Source organism: Myotis daubentonii, chromosome 17 (assembly GCF_963259705.1).
Source record: "Myotis daubentonii chromosome 17, mMyoDau2.1, whole genome shotgun sequence".
NCBI classification, from domain to species: Eukaryota; Metazoa; Chordata; class Mammalia; order Chiroptera; family Vespertilionidae; genus Myotis; species Myotis daubentonii.
The window spans coordinates 43,191,207-43,212,374 of NC_081856.1; the positions used below are offsets into that span (position 1 = coordinate 43,191,207).

Consider the following 21,168-nt stretch of genomic DNA (forward strand, 5'->3'; position numbering starts at 1 on the left):
GAAACTATTTGGAAAAGAAGGTAAACACAACAACAATCAGCATTGTTATCAATGTCTATTGTCCTGGAAATGCCAATAAATAAATATCTTTAAGTGTCTGTCTAAAAGAATCTTTTTACTATTACATTCTTCTAAGTCTACTTTTACCCGCAAGAGATCAATTTTAGATATTAAATTTATTGATTGTATTTAATGAAAATTATATACATTTTTATTGTATTTATTCAATTAAATTATTTTTTTCATTAAAATTATAGGGTATTTCACCTTCATTGAGAGTTTAACAAAACAAAAAAAAGAATTTTATGAGTTGGCCTGGATTTTTACCATGATAATTCTTTCTTCCTATGTAAAACTGCATTCAAATATTCAGACCTAACTTTCAAGTGAACTCTTAAATCAAAACTCATCAAAGGTTTTCTGTTTAGTACTGTAAGATAGCTGACTAGTGACAAAATAAAATTTCTACTATATTTTGAAAACATATCTATCTATGATAATAAAAGCGTAATATGCAAATTGACCAGGCGACCATCCGGACGTCCTTCCAGACGAAGCCGAGGCTACACCAGTAGCTGCAAGGGATCGAGGCAGCCACCCCAGCTGCGAAGGAGGGATCGAGGCAGCTGCAAAAGCCAACTCTTGCACGAATTTTGTGCATCAGGCCTCCCGTTTTAATAATAAATAGAAAACAAATTATTAAAAGGATAAAGTTATTTGTATCACTAGATTAAAACTATTTAAGGAGAAATGCAACTTAAGCTATCCTGAAATCTAGTATGTTATTTGAATATACACTAAGACTCCCAAAACATCTTTTAAAAGTCTGTAGCTTTAAGAGCAAAATGTGCTTTAAAAGTAAAATATTATTTAAAGATATATAAGAATTACTGTGCAAAATTGCATGATTGCAAGCAAAGTAATCATTATAATCCATAAATAACTTGGTTTAAAATAGTAATGTGGAAAAAAATTTGTAATTTTTAAAAAATGTTTTTATTGATTTTAGAGAGAGTGGGAAGGAGAGGGAGATAGTTAGAAACATCAATTGGCTGCCTTCTGCACACCCACTACTGGGCATGGACTTGCAATCCTGGCATGTGCTTTGACCAGGAATCAAACCAGTGACCTTTCGGTGCATGGGACAAAGCTCAACCAACAGAGCTACACCAGCCAGGGCTGGAAAAAAAATTTTTTTAATTATTATAATCCATAAATAACTTAGTTAAAATCGTATTTTGGAAAAGGAATATTTTAAAATACTGTTTACATTTGCAGAAAATATCAAATACCATAGAAGATAGATCCAGAGACATGGAAGCATGAAACAGACTGACAAGTCTCAGAAGGAAGGGGTGGAGGGAAGAGATTAACCAAAGAGCTTATATGCATATATGCATAAGCCATGGACACAGACAAGAGTGTGGTTGGCCAGCCACTGGAGGGAAGGTACGGGCTGGGAGAGGCAGGGTCGAGGCGGGTCAATAGAGAGAAATAAGGGGACATCTATAATACTTTCAACAATAAAGATAAATTTTTTAAATACCACAGAAGAGGATATTAATGAAAAATGCCTCATAATTCCATCAAACATTGATAATCACTGTTAAAAAGTAATTTTTCTTTATATAAATATAGATGTAAATATATATTTACATGCATATGTTGAAAAATATGCTTAAAAACTACATATAACTTTATACATGTAAGTTTATTATTTTATTTTTTTACATAAGCTTTTAATAGAAACATTTTCCTATGATATATATTTTTTATTGACTAATTTCAAAGAAGTTCTATGGACAGTCTCTAAGTTATTTAATAATTTGCCTACTATTGGACAACAAAGATGATTTGTCATTATTATAAATGAGCTGATGTGAAGACCCTTACATTTTAAATACTAGTCTTTAAATATATTTTTATTGAGTTTTTACAGAGAGGAAGGGAGAGGGATAGAGAGTCAGAAACATCAATGAGAGAGAAACATCAACCAGCTGCCTCCTGCACACTCCCCACTGGGGATGCACCCGCAACCAAGGCATATGCCCTTGATGGGAATCAAACCCGGGACCCTTCAGTCCGCAGGGCGATGCTCTATCCACTGAGCCAAACTGGTTAGAGCTAAACACTAGTCTTTAAATGCATCTTGGATTACTCCCTTAGGATATAAGCTTAGAAGTGGTATAATAGAAGGATAACCACTCTTAAGGTCCTTACTGAATTTTATTAATATCATTTCTAATGAGTTGTACCAATACATAGTCTGTACCCTTTCAGACTTCTTTGAAAGTGCTCATCTCATAAATTTCTCACCTTTCAGTTTAATAATTCTGAAATATCAATTTCACAGGTAAAAATTATTCCTTATTATTGTTTTAATATCCATTTCTTTGTTTTAATTAAATTTTTTCATGTGTTTTTTAATATTTGCATCTTACTTTTGCCTCCTTTGGCCATTTTCCTGTGACATATTTCCATTTTTGTTTTTGTTGTTATTTACCCATAATTGAGTTCTGCACAACTTTGTCTACTATATTCTTGCAAATACTTTCACTGTATTGCAGAATTCCATGTTTTAAGTAGAACGAAATCAGATAAGATACTGTTTTTACATTATAAAAAAGGCTACTAATTTACATATCACTACATAATGTACTTAATTCTAATAAAAATAATACCATGAAATAAAAGTGTCATAATCAAGATAATGTTACTTCCGTAAATGTTTGGGAATTCCTCTTTCTTGTGAGTATGTACAAACACACATTCTCTCTCAATATCTAAAGCAGTGCCACAGAGTAGGTACTCAAATATCTGTTGTATAAATACTTTTCCCAGGAAAGCATTTCAATAAATTAGAATACATAACTTACCTAAACCAGGTTAGAACATTTTATTTATTTACTTAATTAACAAGAATAAAACAAATATATAAAACCTCTTTAGAAAAGTGGTACATATTGACTAAAGCACCCAGCCCAAGGGAACTCAATATGACAAGATTTCAAAAGTTAAACTCAAGTTACAATCTACAGAATTAGCCCACAATTATTTAACAATCAATACCTCCTTTGAACATGAGGAAACTGTTACTTCATCACTGCCCTCTGCCGGTGGCATTATTTCCCTTTAATTTTCCCTCCAGGTACTGAATCTTTGCCTCACAATTACTTCTGACCTGCCTCTATATTTAAACCACCCACACTAAAAATAGCCTAGCCATCTGGAATTCAGTAAGGTTTGTAGGGGAAAAAATGTGCTTCAATGAAAAGTTCTGCATTGTTTAGAGTACACCCTTCCAGGTTATCTGAGTCTGATTCTATGGACTCTGCACATTTCACTGCCTTTGAGCTTTCTTACATCTGTAAATTGTAGGTAACTGATAGCTATGCAAAATTATTCTCAACTATAAAGGAAATAAATTCTGTCAGATAGAAGCTAAATCGACCTCTCTTCTCCACTGCAGAAGAAGCTAGCTTTGTACCCATTTTCAAATTTGTCACAGTATCAGTAATCTTTTTATTCAGTTCTCCTTTGATCTAGTTGTAACATCTGTCTGGTTCTCTCATTGAAAATGATTTTTAAAATCTTTAACATTTGTCCATTTTATTTTGAACAGTCATGATTGTCTGAAGTCATAATTTTACTTTTTTTAAAAAATCATTCTTTAACAGACTAAGTCAGACTACATTTTTGTCCCACAGAACAATTTAGAAATGAAATGATGTGGACCTATAGACATAGGGCTACGCCCAAATGGCAAAAACCATTTCCTTTGATCCATATTCTACTTACCAAATACCAATCATGTACTTGTCATGATCCCTAACCTTAGAAACTCCTAGTTTCACGGGGAAGAAATCCTATAAATAGTTATGACTGTCTGCCATGTGATATGGTCAAAGTGCTGTGATGATGCTTAGAAGGGAGTAAATGATTGGGAAAGGACGGAGAGGAAGGGGGAAAGTAAGAGCAAAGGTCTGAAGAAGGTAAAAATAAGCAAAACACTCAGAAAATTGCTTAAACTCTCACACATTAATGGACAACTGGCCCACATCATTTATTTACAAAACAACGCAATAACATAAGGGTATGCTGAGTATACTGTACTGACTTAAAGGGACACCAAAGCTAGCTGTGGAATCAAGTTTCTTCCAGAGGAATGGAACAGTTAGAGGAAGAGGCAGGTAGCAAATGCTAATGTGAATATCACTCCTAAGTGTTTTTGCAAATCTACTCCTACTGGTTCACTAAGGCTTCCTACTCTCATTTCAGCCACAGAACAGCTACATACGGTCAACTTCGAAATCTTGACAGGAAGTGCAAAAATAAAAACTTACCTTAAAGACATGTCCTTTTCTAAAATAAACTTAAATAATAAATAGTTACGACCTTTTGCGCCATATATAAATATACAAAACATTACACATTTTATAGTGCGTTCACGTTACAATCTGAAATATTTCTTGTAATTTACTATTTACAAAGTGAAGATACTACATATTTACTTTGAATACGTTTCCTTTTACTAAACAAGCAGTAAAAAAATGCAAAAATTCTGACCTTGTTCTATAAAAGAGGGAAACAACTGGTCACCCACAAGGCTCAAGGGATTTGTCACATTGGCTTCCTTCCAGAATGTGGGCCCTTTCAAAGGAGCAAGAAAGTAATTTCCTGTTGCTTTGGAGTCTGTTCCTGACTCCTAGCATCATGGCATCCAGGAGACATTTCAAGCTGGAAAGAGATTAGATTCTTCTCCTAAGTGAAGGATTTGCTGCTCCTACGTCGGAACTGCATACCCACAGGCTTAGAGAGTTTACTTGAAGAAAAACTTAAAGTGTATAGGGATTAGGTAGATGCAGAGAACAAGGTAAGAAAAAAACCTTAAACTGTGAATGAAAGTTAATTAATATACAGTACTATATTGTACAGAGTAATTAATACTTCATGCTTACCTTATGTTTTACAATTTACAATGTACTTGAGAATATAATTTAATTTAACCTACAAAACAAGCCTAGCAACCAGATAAGAATAACCTCTTTTTACAGATGAGAAACACCACTCAATGAGGTGACTTACTCAAAGTAATATAGTTTACAATGGATGAATTCAAACTTGGAATATAAGCCTTTTTATAATTCATTCATTCTTTCAGCCTTAATGTTTATATGCCTATCTCCTCAATATATTAGAAATTCCTCTATAGCAGAGACTTCCATACATCATTACATTTCTGCACACAGAAAACTTGCAATAAACAGTTGTTGCATAAACAAAACAATGAATGATTACAGTAAAAAAAAAAAAAAAAGGCAAACAAATGAAAACGGCAAAGAAATACTAAAATATATTACTTCAGGGGCAGGGAACCATTTTTCTGGCAAAAGCCATTTGGATATTTATAACATTCGTGAGCCATACAAAATTATCAACTTAAAAATTAGCCTGCTATGTTTGGTCAAACATTTAATTAACTCATTACTAATGCCTTGGCAGGGCCAGACCAAATGATTTCACAAGCCTTACACAACTCGCGGGCCTATGTAGCCCGCGGGCCAGATGTTCCCTACCCGTGCTTTACTTCAATAAAGATGAATTTGAGAATCAACAACAACACACAACAACATCATGAGTTGAAAAAAAAAAGTTTTAAATATATAGCTGCTTTAATATGTACATAAACATATGTTTTCAATATATCTGTAAATTCCCTTAATTACTATTCTAAGCAGAAATTTACATTTCCTGTACTTAAAAACATTGTACTGTGCAAAATATTTATTAAACTTTTTACAAAAATAATTATCATCAAAATGCATTTTGTAAATAGTTTACAAACCTTTCAGTGTGTGTGTGTTTGTGTGTGTGTGTGTGTGTGTCTGTGTGTGTGTGTGTGTCTAAACAGAAAAAAACAATTTTTAATTGGCAGGATAAAAATATAAAAAATTATCTGTACTACAAATGCAACACTGTCAAAAGGCTATGTCCTGGTTGACAATCATAATCCTATAGATATTGTTTACATTATGATTAAAAATCACTTTGCTTCTATATTCCCACAACCAGTTCGTATGGTAAAGAGATCAGTAAACTTACTTTTATGCGTAACATCTTTAACATTTGCTCCCCTTTCTGTGCTTGTGATTAAATGTAACATTTTGAAATCCCAAAGTTCTGAGAAAAACATAAATCCTTGTCTCACAGCTGCTGTTTGACTCTGGAAACACATGCATTTTCTTTTCAAGCATCTACCATCAAAACTCCCAAAGGGCTTGGACTGGAGAACACCTGCATCTCTTCATTTAGTTTCAATAACAGAGTCTAAACTCCAAAATTACAAAAATAGACGCTCTGTTCAGCTGTAGTTACATTTTGCCCCTAATTCCCGTGAACAAAATGCTAGGAGCATGAAATCATTCAGGCAAGCTCTGTCATCAAGAGGATAAGATTTTTTGCACCAGAAGCCCAGTGGGAACACGATGGAAAACTGGCAACAATTACAGATAAAGTACATAGTAAAGTCCTCGGGGAGGAAAGAGGAAATGTAATAAGATAGATGGGTATAATTTTTACACATTTATGCCCAAACCACAAATGTGAATTGTCTTTAATTGCTACAATATATAAGCATTCTTACTCATGTGTCCTGTCAAAAATACTAAAAACATAACTTCAAGGCAATTCACTTAGTTCTACATTGGAAGGAGAATTTTTTGAACAAAAAAATATTCTCCATAAATTAAAATTTACAATCTAAAATACTGTCTCCATTTAAAAAACTACCAAACAATTCATATTCTATCCAACCAACTCTGAATGGTGAAATAAGAGCATATACTAGTATGCTTACTGGTATGTTTTAATTGAGAGAGAGAGACTCCTCCCCCACCACCAATTTAACTATGAATTTTCAGAGACTAGAACTGTAATAGTGACTTTCCTTTCAACAACAATGATCAAAAGTTGCCTATATTTAATCAGTAAATATTGTAATAACTTTTAATAGGTCAATCTACTAAAGTTAAAAACGTTATTTCTAAAACTAGCTATAATGGGAAATAGAAAGATGGGCTTAAACTATATTATATTTAAACTAGAGGCCCAGTGCACAAATTCATGCATGGGTGGGGTCCTGCTGGCCCACCCCCTAGTCGAACTCCAGGTCGAGGGGACAATTTGTGTATTAGCCTTTTATTATATAGGATTATTATATAGGATGACAATCTAGGAGGAACACTTGTTTTCCATTATTTGATAATATCATAATCATCACATAATTCTTTTTTTTTTAATCTTAGAAATATTTTGGTTTTTATACATTAAAATCAAAATAGCATATTCATCTCATTGTTCTCATACAAGCAACTTGTATAAGCCAAAAACATACTTTAAAAGCTATATTTTTATTAACAGTGGACCAAAATATATTAGATGAAATTTCATGGAAGTGTAAAATTCTTCAAGCAAATTCATAAACTCATGTAGACATATAAAATAGGGAAAGCTGTCTTTAGAGTATTTTATGTGAGGGAAAAAACTCTGGCTTCCAGTGACACATAAATTCAAGACAAATAGTAACTAAATACAAGTTCACTATACTAATCTTCCCTGAGAAATAAACTTTGTACTTTGTGTTGGATTGCATTAAATTTTAAAAGAGACATTTTCAAGTAAGTAGTGGAAGTAATCAGTATGACAGTGAATCTGAAGACAAATCATATGGGAAATGACTAAAATAAATTTAATATATTTATACCTATTTAAATTTAAAAAAGAAAATATTTTGTGGAACATCTACCACATGCAGCAAGAAAGAAGGAGAATTGAGCTAGTGCTGAAACTGATAGCACTAAGAGAGAAGTTTTTAATGGTACCACTAATTGAAATAAGCGAATAATGGAGTATAAAATGGAGTGGGGGAATTATATTGAGTTTAGTTATAAATGAACTAGGCACCATTAAAATATACATAGGGATATAGAGGTGGTTGACATTTGGAGTCTGTATCTCAAAGGAAAATGGTTGGTTGCTGAAAATAGGAGAGTATATAATCCAAATAGGAAGGTGAGGACCAATGCATAATCAATCTTGGAAAGAACCAATATTTAACGCACAAAAGAAACATATTTGAGGTGAGAAATGGGGGTAATTCAGCAAGGAAACTACATTGTTCTGGTGTCAAAAATTCTGAGCCTAAGATTTTACCCTACAACTATGTCTTGAATGCTGTAGAAGATCGGAGACTCCTAAGTCAAAGGACTGCATTACTCACAACACAGCATACAACATGGCTATCAACATCATTTGCTTCAGTCTCCTTTATCCCCAAGTTCCACAGAGATGACAACAAAAATGTATCCAGATGGATGACTGCACATGCAGTGGGATGCATGATAAGAAATGAACCCTGAATTGAGAAACCTAATCTGTTATAATGGGCAGTAAGCATGCCTTCCATTGCCTTCAAAGGGAGGTACCAGTTCTATCTTCCAAGACTGTCAACACAAACACAAACATCCTTGAAGTGACAGTCCAGAACAAAGGGTATGAGCAGTTCCACTCACAAGATAAGCAAAAACATGGAAGACTTACAGAGAGTTGTCTCAGTACCTGAAAGCCAAGAGACTAAGGCTGCAACCGAAAGGGTATGGTCATACGATAAATGCCAAAGACTAACGAGGATGAATACTGAGAAAGTTAAGAAAGATAAGATAATAATGGATTTTGTAGGGTATATTTAGAGCTGATCAATTATTTCATGTCACTTTTAGGACTAAAACCAGACTAAAAAAATGACAGTTATAGTCCAATGAACAGAGGATTCAATAGAATATGAACTATTGATCCCTAGACACTGGTAGATATTCTCTCCAATGATAGAAATACACAGAAGAAGTAAAAGTATTATTGTCATAATTAGCCAGTTAATTTTAATAACAGGAAGAGAGCAAAGGGGAGGCTACACATGATAAGCATGGTCATCTGTGCAGCTTCAAAAGGAAGCTACAGCTTCATACTCCCCAGGGAACCACTAGTTCATTCCCTGCGGATCACTGGGGGAAGAGATCAAACAAAAGGGGAGATGGGTGCATGCACAGTAAAGTAGGGATGATACAGGAAGGCACTTTCCTATCAGTCTAGCCTGGGAATCAATGGGTAGACTAGAAGGGTGGAGCCATTGCAAGCTCGTGAAATCTTGGAAGGTTAAGAGGCCCAGACAAAGAGTTCCCGTGCGCCTTGTTCCCTTTTCTCTCTTGCTCCGTGACCTGCACTCACCAGAGCACTTGCCTCCAGGGCCACGTGGCTTTAAGCAGACAAATGGCCCATGGCCATGGGGACCCCACACACAATGGACTGCAGCTGGGAACACAAGCTAAGCCAACCAGATGCTGGACTGGACTCTACTCTAATATGTAACAGAAATTCTGGGCAGTGGCCTCAATTCTGCTGAAGACAAGACTGGACTTCTTCCACACTGAGATGGATAGAGATGGGATGCTGGAGGGAAACTCCGTAATTTTACATATCAATAAAGCTTTCCACAAAGCCCTATCATCCCGTGGGGGCCTCAAGAAATTCTTCTCTTCTTGGCACTCCAAGAACTCCACTTCCACTGATAACAAAAGGAGGAAGAAACATAGGGACAGAAAAAGGAAGGAGGTTACAGTGTATTAAGAACATAATATTTATCTGTCAATACATTCATTCATTCAACAAATGATCTCTCAAGCCAAGTAATGTCTAGGCCAGTGGTTCTCAACCTTCCTAATGCCGCAACCCTTTAATATAGTTCCTCATGTTGTGGTGACCCCCAACCATAAAATTATTTTCAGACGAGATCGGGCGCGTTCAGGGTGGTATGGCCGTAGACCATAAAATTATTTTCGTTGCTACTTCGTAACTGTGATTTTGCTACTGTTATGAATCATAATGTAAATATCTGATATGCAGGATGTATTTTCATTGTTACAAATTGAACAAGATTAAAGCATAGTAATTAATCACAAGAACAATATGTAATTATATATGTGTTATCCGATAGTCTTAGGCGACCCCTGTGAAAGGATCGTTCAACCCCAAAGGGGTCGCGACCCACAGGTTGAGAACTGCTGGTCTAGGCCCTGGAGATAATGACTAACTCTGCCCTCACAGGACCCACTGTCAAATGATGAAGACAGACAGCATTCAAATCACACAACTATATAAATATACACTATCATTAAGTGTTATGAAAGTATAGTGAACTATGAAAATGGATGTAACGGAGGCACTTACTCAAATTTGTTGCTGGGGAGAGGAGAAAGGCACATTAGCGAAGGTTTCCCTGAAGAGGTAGTCCTTGAGCTAGGATCTTAAGACTGATTTAAATGGGTATAAAGGGAAAGAGTAAGGAGAGTTGTGAGAATCCCAGACAGAGAAAACAGCATACGCAAAAGCATAGTCACCACTGAGAAACTAAAACAAGACCAAGCTATCTGAAGCACATGGAGCAAGGAAGACACATAAAGAGGACTCAACACTGACTAGGAAATTAAAATGGATGACTTCTAACTTCCTTTATTCTAAGTTTACAGGACTTTGTAATCATTTTATATTCCTAAATAGCAGACACCCCAAAATTTATTTATACATTAACTAGAGGTCTGGTGCACAGATTCATGCACTGGTGGGGTCTCTCAGCCTGGCCTGTGCCCTCTCACAATCCAGGACGCCTCAGGGGATGTCGACTGCCGCCTTGGCTTGGTAGTGTGCTGCCGTGGAGGCAGGAGAGGCTCACACTGCCGCAGCTGCGCTTGCCAGCCGTGAGCCCAGCGTCTGGTGCCCGTCAGTCAGCTGAGCGGCGTTCCCACTGTGGGAGCACACTGACCAGCAGGGGGCAGCTCCTGCTTTGAGCGTCTGCCCCATGGTGGTCAGTGTGCATCATAGCGACCAGTCAAACGGTCGTTCGGTCGCTTAGGCTTTTATATATATAGATACCAGCATTAACAGACTCAGAACTTTTTAACAAGCAGAACCTGTTATAAATCATAGGCAAGTACAGTATATGAAGAAGAGTCAAAGTCTATATTTAAAAGATAAAATAAGAAAAATGTTTAGAACTCACCTTAAAATAGTTTACATACATCAGTTACAGTCACCAAGTTCTTCTACCTCTGAAGGAGCCAAGGAAGCATCTAGTTTCTCAATGTGACCCCTAACATCTACACAAATGTAAGAAACAGAAGTGTACTGAATGGCTCCTGTCCATACTAACATGAATACAGAATGTGGGCTGGCACTCTAGACCCCACAGAGACTTTAGCCACTTCGAGGCAATCAGTCAGAGGAGCAGAGAACACAATGAAGGGTGAAAGAGGGAAAAGTGCAAAGGGAGTTGCTGAGACACTGGAGAGAAAGCAGTGCTGTGAAACCATGAAAATGTGGCTCTTCAGATGATGCTTAATATGAAGTAAGAAAGGAGCTCCTTAAAGTTCAGGACTTTCAAAGCTGGGGGATGCCATGTTCAGCAATGTGGAGCCAAAGGTTATATGATAAATATAAATAGCCTAGGGCAGCGGGAAAATGGTATATGGTTAGAAGCCCCAGGTTCAAGTTCAGAGTCTGACAGGCTAGGTACTTGTACAATTTCTAGGCCTCTAATTTTCCTCCTCTGTAAGACACAAATTACATTTGCTGTGCTAAATACAGTCTTGTTTTGTAAACAGATATAAGAATGCATATGACAGTAATTTTTAAATTATAAAAGTACTATTTTTACAATGAGTTTCACTGATACCATGAATATTTTTTCTGTCACATAAAAACCTAATTCATATTTATAAAGTTGTCCATTCCCTTACATTCTGAAGTCAGAGTAAAAAACTCTGCCTCTTTATCCTAACTAAGCTACTCTCAAAACTCACATCCTAATTGACTTCTATAGCTGGCTCCCAGTTTGACAATGCCCTCAATTTGGAAGCATATGAACGAAGACAGCTGTCTTGCACACATCATGGCTTGACAGGAGGAAGCCCTTTAGAGTGATCATAAGGCTCCTGTAAAATACACTTACTATTCTACATTCAAATACCTCTCATGGAAATTCTATAAATCTAAGGGGAAAGTTCATTAACAACCTCACCTGGATTTCTGTCTGTCTGTGAAGGAATCAGCAGAGATTACTTGTACTTCTCTTTAATTATATTTCGCCTAGAATTTAACTACCCAGAATCTTTTTTAAAAAACATTAGGGCCGAAACCGGTTTGGCTCAGTGGATAGAGCGTCGGCCTGCAGACTGAAAGGTCCCAGGTTCGATTCCGGTCAAGGGCATGTACCTGGGTTGCGGGCATATCCCCAGTAGGAGATGTGCAGGAGGCAGCTGATCGATGTTTCTCTCTCATCGATGTTTCTAACTCTCTATCTCTCTCCCTTCCTCTCTGTAAAAAAATCAATAAAATATATATATATTTAAAAAATAAAAATTAAAAAAAAACAAAACATTAGGGAAGATCCCTACATCATTTCCCTTAGGTGTTCCAGCCTCAAAAAAAAAAAAAAAAAAAAAAAAAGGATATGTAATTATCACTTGCTTGCTCATCCATTCATTAAATATTTGTTGATAGCATACTATATGTGGATGGTTTTAGATACTAGGAATACAGCAGTGACCAAAAAAGACAAAAACTCCTGACTAAATGACGCATAAATTCCAATAGCATAAGAAAAAAATAAAAGCAGCCCTGGCCAGTTCATAGTAGCATCATACACTGACAGGTTGCAGGTTTGATTCCCAGTCAAGGCACAAACCTAGGTTGCAGGTCTAATACTTGGTCAGGGCTCATATGAGAAGGTAACCCATCAATGTCTGTCTCTCTCTCTCTCTCCCACCCTCTCTCCCTCCCTCTCTCAATAAGTACTCAGAAAAACTAAAGAAGAGCAGGGAAATAAGACATTTCTATGCGTGCGTGCATGCACATGTGTGTAAGAAAAACAGAAAAAAATGTATAATACAAGCCAGGAAAATACTTGCTGAAAGAGTGATATTTCAGTAAAGGCTTGACAAATTATTAATGAATTATTTCTTCATTTAATATTTATTTATGATTTGTCTGTAATATCAGATATATATATATACACACGCACACACACCTCTAATTTAAATCTTATTACAGGAACATAAGATTATTCAATAGTATTTTTAAACTGACTTTAAAAATTAATGTTTATGAGCTCTCTCAAAACCATATCATAAATACCTAAGCCATGAATGTGGGTGGCAGTACCAAGGTGAATGGAAAATTTAAATTTAAAAATTGCCCTAAATAAAATAGGGGAATGTAGTTTAAATAAAAACATATTACATTTTAGGATTAAAACATACCCAAGGGAATATTTTCAAAGCACCAAATACATGATCACATTAAAATTTTACACATAAATCCATAAACATATTACTAAACATAAATGTTGAAGACTAGGTAAATTCCTCAATAGCAAGAAAAAACTGTAAAACTTTACCCTAGAAATATCACAAGTAGAATTTTTTATAATAGTTTACTTTTAGACCTATATAATAGATTAGAAATGCAACATTTTGGTGAATCCATAAATTCATTTAAATTACAAAGAATATAAATATTGTTATGAGAAATATCAGGTTATTATTTAAGTAAGTTTACACATTGATCCATTCTAACTGTATATGGCAAAACAATAAACACAGAGTTCCTCTCCAACTTAAGAGTATGTGGTAGACATAAACAAGCTTACTCCCTTCTTAGATATCAAAATTCTAACCATGTGATCTGGTCATTTCAATAACATTTCAATGATATGATGATTTGAAAACAAAACCTATCAAAAATTACTATATGAATAATTACATAAAGTTTATCAGATAGCATATTTAAGGAACACTATTAAATAGGCATTAACAAACTGTGATGTTTATTTAACCACAAATCTCTTCTCTTTAAAACAGGAGGTAACTAACTCACACAGGCTAAATTTGGCCCACCCTCCAGTTTTTTCTAATATATATATTTTTTAATCCTCACCTAAGGATATGTTTTTATTGATGAGAGAGAGAGAGAGAGAGAGAGAGGGAGGGAGAGAGAGAGAGAGAGAGAGAGAGAGAAACATCGGTTGTCTTGCATACTGGCCCTGACCGAGAATCCAACCCGCAATCTTTTGGTCCATGGGATGATGCTCCGACCAACTGAGCCACCTGGCCAGGGCCCCCTCCAGTTTTGGGGAATTAAAGTTTTCTTAGAACACAGTCACACCCATTTATTAACATACTATCTATGGCTATTTTTGTGATGTAACATCGGAACTGAGTTGCTGAGATAGGTTATGGTCCACAAATTCTAATAGTCATTTGGCCCTTTATTAAAATTAAAATGTTTACCAAACCCTGTTTTAAAAAATTGATAAAACCTTACCCGTAACCATATTCTTAGTTTGGTCTTTGCCTCATCCTCACATTTTTTCCTTAGAATTCTATACCTATTCTCATCAGGCTGGTAAGTTCTTTTTGAGGATTGTGTCTTTAGCAGCCTGTTGACAGTGGGTCCTCAGACTTGCCTTTCAAATAATATGTCCAGTTTCTAATGTGGATGCCATTCAGCTGTAAATGCTACTGTAACAATATTCATCTTTCAAATGTTTTCTGTATCCCTGTGTATATGCACTTGTGCAACACTTTGAATATTTGAATATCCATTTAGCCTCTGTCTAGTCAGTTAATTACAAATCTTTTCATGGTTTCTACTTTGAACTTAGTACATTAATGTTTAACATGTTTCCTGTAAGTTATAATACCTGTTAATGTTAACAGAACTTTACTCTTAGGCAACTATTCTAAACCATTTCCTCACTTGGCCAGTTAATTCTAAAGAAAAATTTCAGACCCCCTATCCTTTTAAGAAATCTATAGATAGCTATCTTATTTCTAGCCTCAGTGAGTGACCACCTTGACTGTATTAACCACACTAGAGGCCCGATGCATGAAGATTCGTGCAAGGATAGGCCTTCCTTCCCCTGGCTGCCGGCCCTGCCTTCGCTACAGCCGGAGGCACCTTCCTGCCTTTCCTCTCGCCCAGAGACACCCTTGTGCCTTCCCAGGCTGCCCAGAGGCCCCAAGCAGCTGGGGCAATGTGGAACGCCTGCACCATGGCGACAATGCAAGCATCCCGCCCTGCCCCCGGCCGCTTGGCACCTGCATATGCAAATTAACCCGCCATCTTTGTTGGGTTAATTTGTATACTCACTCCTGATTGGCTGATGGGCATCATGGAGATAAGGTCAATTTGCATTTTTCTCTTTTATTAGTGTGAATACTGCTGATATTGGTCTCAGGTAACCATGTCTTTTTTTTTTTTCCTGCAGTTTTTGTTGACCTTTCTGATATCTCCTCTCTACACGAAAAGTGTGGCTCTGCTATTATGGTGTTGAATAAAATGAAGTAGATTACAGGCAAAGTGCTTCCAGAGAAGAATATAACTCAAGAAATAAGATCTTGACCTCTGAGTTTTTTCTTGGTTCCACCATCAACATCTTTCCTTTTTGCAAAGCTACAGGAATCGCAAACACCTAATTTTAACATGGCAAACTGTGGGTAACAAAGTACTACTAACCCATGAAAAGTGGTTTCTCTTTCCAGTGTTTTATATTTCTTTTACTCTTTTCTACCTATTACTTGGTATATTTTAAAACTCAGTTGGATTTAGTAGTATGAATTCTAAGTTTGCTATTCATACAACTGAATTCTCTCATATAAAATAAAATCGTTATTGCTTCTACACATTATTTATCGAAGATGATACAAAAATACTTCATTTGTATTTTTAAAGAGTACAACTGCAGAGAGTACAATGAACACAAATGTTTTTATAAGTCTAATTTTAAAAGTCGTAATTTAAAAAAAAAACACAACTAAAAGAATAAAGATAAGTTTGTACTCACCAGAGTTGTGGCAGTAGTCCATATACTGGGGAACTTGCACTGTAAAGGCTATCAAATCTGGAGCTAAGAGAGATTCTGGCTTCCTACTCTCATTGAGCCACTTGCTGCTATGAAGGTCTTTAGTGTCAGAAGGACCTTGAAGCAATGGAATCAATTTCTCTTTTCCACTCTCACCTGAACAGAAACATTAATGAAAAAAAATCTTATCAAATAAAATATAGGAGTAGCTTGAGGATGCTTATCTTAAAATATACTAACATTATAACATTTCAACTATATTTGGTAATTTTAAGTGTACATGTAGTTATATTAAAAATTATAAAATTAAAAGCATGTTTAATTCTTTTAAAAATACATTTTCATATTTAGCTAATCAATGTAAAACATGTTTAGAAAAACTTATAAAAGAAAACAACTTGAACACACAATGCTTCAAATATTCAATGGAATCTGTACCTTATCTTTAAACTTACCTACAAATTTAGCTTGTACTGAAAAAAATTAAATGACAAATAATTTAAGGGAAATATTATGAAGTAAAGTACTGATAGGAAAGTGAAGTCAATTACAACCTTAAATAGAAAAACAACTGGATTTTCTACTTAATTTTATTATACTAACAACATTTTAATTTAATTTTAATGTCATATATATCTGTACTTACTATTTTTCCCAAAAGTATAAGAATAAACTTTCCTTTAATTTTTCTCCCTTATAACCATTCTTAAAACTTTTTCCTTAAATAAAACTTAATTTATTAAAGTTAACAGGTATCATCTTGGCACAATTAATAAAAAATTTTAAGTAAAATAAAAAAATTTAAAACCTCTGATTCATAGGAACAATGAGTAAATTCTTGTTTCAGTAACGCTCCTTGTAAAATGTAAGGCCAATTCTCCTATACAGGCAATAAAGTTTTACACGGTCCAGCTGCACATACCTGGGGCTTTGGCACAAATTTTTATTGATCCCACGGTCCCAGAGGCACATTTGACCAATGATGTGCTGCAGTACTTCAATTCAACATTCTGGATTGAGCCCTCAAGAGTTGGCAGGGGATTCTTAGATTTCACACCTAATAAAAGAAAACTGCAAATGTACTAGCCGATTGAATTTAAATAATTTTTATACTCCTTCACTAAGGCATTTAAACTTAATTATACTTTAATTATCTACCTCAGATGTTCATACAGTATATTTAGTAGGTTTCATAGTTTAGTGTTTAGGAGGTAAAAGGATGAAATTTTAAAATAAATGGTCTGAACTCTCATAACTATATTCGCATAGTCAGTTCTTGATTAGTCAAGCTCAAAAAATAAAGTAAGTAGTTTAAGCAAATATTTTTTTAAAAAAACAGAAGATGTTGAAAATCATATTTGGCTTTAGAATATAGGTAAGATTTTCAGTTTTGAAGCAAATTTAACTTATGAATTTAGTTTCATTTAGGCAGAGACATTTAATTTAAACAGGAAACTTCCAGAGTAAACAGACCTCTTCAAATTATCTTGGTCAGGTAGGGTGAGGAAAGAGAAATAAGATAGCTCAAAACAGCTCCAAAGTTAAAATGCATTAGCTTATAAACAAAATTAACATACAAAATATATATAAAAGAAAGAAAAAGTATTCTATATTAATTAACAAAAAAAGTGGATATTAACATCTCTACTATGTGCTACTTGCTAAAGGGCATAAAAGCACAGAAGGGAATAATTACCATGAAGTAAATGATAGAGAAAACAATTCAAAATGGGAGAAACTCATTTTGGCCCAGAAGGGTAGGTGAAATTAATCAGGCAGAGACTCTTCAAGAACATTATTCTGACAATATTGCAGACTACTACAATGATAATGCTGAGGATGAACTCTAATCAACTAACATTACTGAGGATTTATGTGTCATGTACGTTATCTCATTTTATCCTCATAACAGGCCCATTATAAAAATGTTTATTATCCTCATTTTCAGATTGCTATTCAACAGCATAGAGGGGTTAAGTAATTTTTACTCAAAGTCCTATAGTTAGTGAAAGTGTTTAAATACAACTTGATCCCATCACAGAAGACTTTACCAATCATTTTGCCGATATTCACAAATACCTACCAACATAATTTCCCTATTTCACATTTTGATCAAATGTATACTATCCTTCGTATTTGAAACTTATTTAAGCAGAACTAACTATGATTAAGAAAACAAAATTTTCTATGATAAATATATTAAACACTAGAGGCACAGTGCAGGAATTCATGCACGGGTGGGTTGGGGGGTTGGAGGGCTCGGGGGACCTGGATGCAATCAGCCCTCCAGGCGGACGGTGGGACGCCCTTGCCAGCCCTGATCTGGATCCATCCCTGACATTCATGCCAGTTGTCAAGAGCCACCAGGCGGTTGCTTTTATATTGCTTCTTCCTTGCAGAGTATCTAGGGAGTGGAAGCAGCCATGTTGCCTGAGGCCTACTTCCAGGAAGCCAACAGCACTGTCAGGATAGTGCCAGTGGCACTGGCCAGTTTTCCAGAGATTGGACCTGCAGGACTGCTGAGGGAGTGAGTGGCTGCTGCCAGACTGGGGGCCAGCGGGATGGGTCTCAGCTGAGCGGCACTCCCACTGTGGGAGTGCATGACCACCAGGGGGCAGTTCCTGCACTGAGTGTCTGCCCTCTGGTGGTCAGTGTGCATCATAGCGACCGGTGGTTCCAGTTGTTTAGTTGCTTAGGCTTTTATATATAAAGATTATTTTGAAATCTTTTTCTCAAACTTTAGTGTGTTCAATAAGCCCCATGATCCTCCAAGAATCTTCCTAAGATGTGGCCCAGGAATCTGCAGTTTAATTAATACACTATTTGATATGAAAATGGTTAAAGGACAACAGGTCAAGAAATACTTTCTTACATACTAACTCCTACTTCAGCAGCAACTATTAATTTACTAATTTCTAATTGGCTATTATATAAACATGTATTGATTGGTTGTTATTTTCCAATATTCACCACCTGTATTGTTTCCATTTGAAGTGATATTTACTATCCTCAGAACAGGTTTCTAAAATGTTATGTATTTTTCTGATTTTATCATTATTTTTATCACATTTTCAAAGCCTTAACAAAAAACTTAAGCAGCAGCATCTCAGAAAATTAAGTGATGTCAACAATATTTGTATAACATAGCAGTAACAGTAGTGGCAATAATAATAGTTATTATGGCACCTAACATTCGCTGAGTACTTACTAAGTGTATTCACTGTGCCTAGTTTATTTATTCATTATCCCCTTCCCTGAAAAATGGAATAGTTATTATTACTGTTCCATTTACATATGGGAAAAACCAAGTCTAAGAGAAATAAGGAAAGTGGCAAAGCCTGGATCACATCTGTCCTTACAAAGGAAGCTGAGCTACCTTACATATTGAACATCATCTGCGGTTGCAGGAAGTTATAATCAGTGGGCAATTTACTCCAATCATTATGTTAGACGATGAGAAGGATACAAAATGGAATAATACCCTCCCCTAGCTCTCAAGTCTGCACAGTCAGACTCTTGTTTTGTGCTAATTTTTCAAGAAATATAAACAACCAAGATAGTGGTCAGCAGACGAGAGTGCCTGAAAGATACTCTCAAGAGTTCCTGATGGTGTTCGGAACTGAAACAAAAAAATGAGTTTCTGGAAAATGCAAAAGCAAAAGAATAGAAACAGGCTAATATCAATTTTTCAAATTATTTTATACAACTGCTGCTTCCACAGTTTACTCAAGTTTAGGACTCTACCATGAATCAAAAATGGTAGGTCTTTTTAAATATTTAACACGTTACATGTAAGACTCCAATCAGAAGAAGATGCCTAAAACCTCTCCTAATAAAAATCTCATGTTCGCCGAAACCGGTTTGGCTCAGTGGATAGAGCGTCGGCCTGTGGACTGAAAGGTCCCAGGTTCGATTCCGGTCAGGGGCATGTACCTGGGTTGCGGGCATATCCCCAGTGGGAGATGTGCAGGAGGCAGCTGATTGATGTTTCTCTCTCATCGATGTTTCTAACTCTCTATCTCTCTCCCTTCCTCTCTGTAAAAAATCAATAAAATATATTTAAAAAAAATAAAATAAAATAAAATAAAAAAATAAAAATCTCATGTTCTCATAAACCTACACAAAAGTATCTTGGTTTAGACTATCACTATTAAGAATTTAGTTCACATTTTTATGATCACTACATTTCTCAGATATTTTAATTATGCATAATTTCTCCTTAAGAAAAGCCTCTTTATACTTTGTTTTTAATGCCACAAGCCTAGATTTTTAAAAAATATAGTTATATCTTTATAGACTTCAACAATGGAGAAAAGATGCTAGTAAAAAATAATCTTGGTGATGTAAACAATGGACTTTGGGTGATTATGATGTGTCAATGGAGGTTCGTCAATTCTAACAAATGTACCACTCCGTGGGGGTTGCTGATACTGGGGGATGCTATGCAGGAATGGAGGCAGAAGGTATATGGAAAACTTCTGTACCTTCCCTCAATTTTGTTGTGAACTGCTTTAATATTATCCTCCTGTTATTATTACCTATAATTTAAACGATGAACTGATGACAATCACAAAGAAAAGTGGCCACAGGTAATTACAGTAAGAAGCAAGTAGATCTGCAATAAGCCATGGTAAGAGAATTAAAGGAACCAGGCAGTTTAGAGGACAAGAATGCAGATGAGGCCAAAAAGATGAGTGACTGAGAGTCTATCGAATGACGACAGAGCCTTTCCCTTACCTCACGCAGGCGTGCAAGTGAGAACCTACATTCGTCCCGGTAAAAGGCTGAAGGGTTTACTCTGGAGAGATTAAACCAGAAGAATTTTGGACCAGAGGGACCATGCTAAAAAAGGAGATTGTCTAAAAATCTATAAAGAGCATATGTATGGGATGAGAACTCCTTTTCTTTTAGTCCTAAGAACTCTGAGTCACATAAACTCCAGAAAGGAAACAGAAGGGTTTCTCACTGAAAAGTGGCAAATTCAAGAAAAACAAAACAGAGATACTAATAAATGATTATCCCCCAAAAACAACAAAAAATAAGTTAGTAAAAATAATCAAAAAGTGTATATGGATTTTATTTAGAGGGAAATATCAAAGAATAAACGAAAAATAACTGCCTCTAAAAAAAAAAAAATGATGAAGATAAGGGCCCAGAGGACTACTCTTTTTGTTACAAGCCTTATTGTCCTATATCCT

The 21,168-nt window shown here is 35.5% G+C and overlaps 1 protein-coding gene across 4 annotated transcripts in view; it reads right to left on the reverse strand.

Moving 5' to 3' along the window:
* VPS13B (vacuolar protein sorting 13 homolog B) overlaps nucleotides 1-21,168 on the reverse strand; it is a 626,384-nt gene that overhangs the window by 452,897 nt on the left and 152,319 nt on the right. For all 4 annotated transcript variants that reach the window (XR_009449565.1, XM_059672116.1, XM_059672115.1 and 1 more), the window contains exons 17-18: nucleotides 16,893-17,027; nucleotides 15,953-16,126 (exon numbers count right to left, since the gene is read on the reverse strand). Coding sequence is in view for 3 of the 4 variants with exons in the window: in XM_059672116.1 (XP_059528099.1) it covers nucleotides 15,953-16,126; nucleotides 16,893-17,027 (309 nt within the window). In the remaining variant the exon portion in view is untranslated. The remainder of the gene's footprint in view (nucleotides 1-15,952; nucleotides 16,127-16,892; nucleotides 17,028-21,168) is intronic.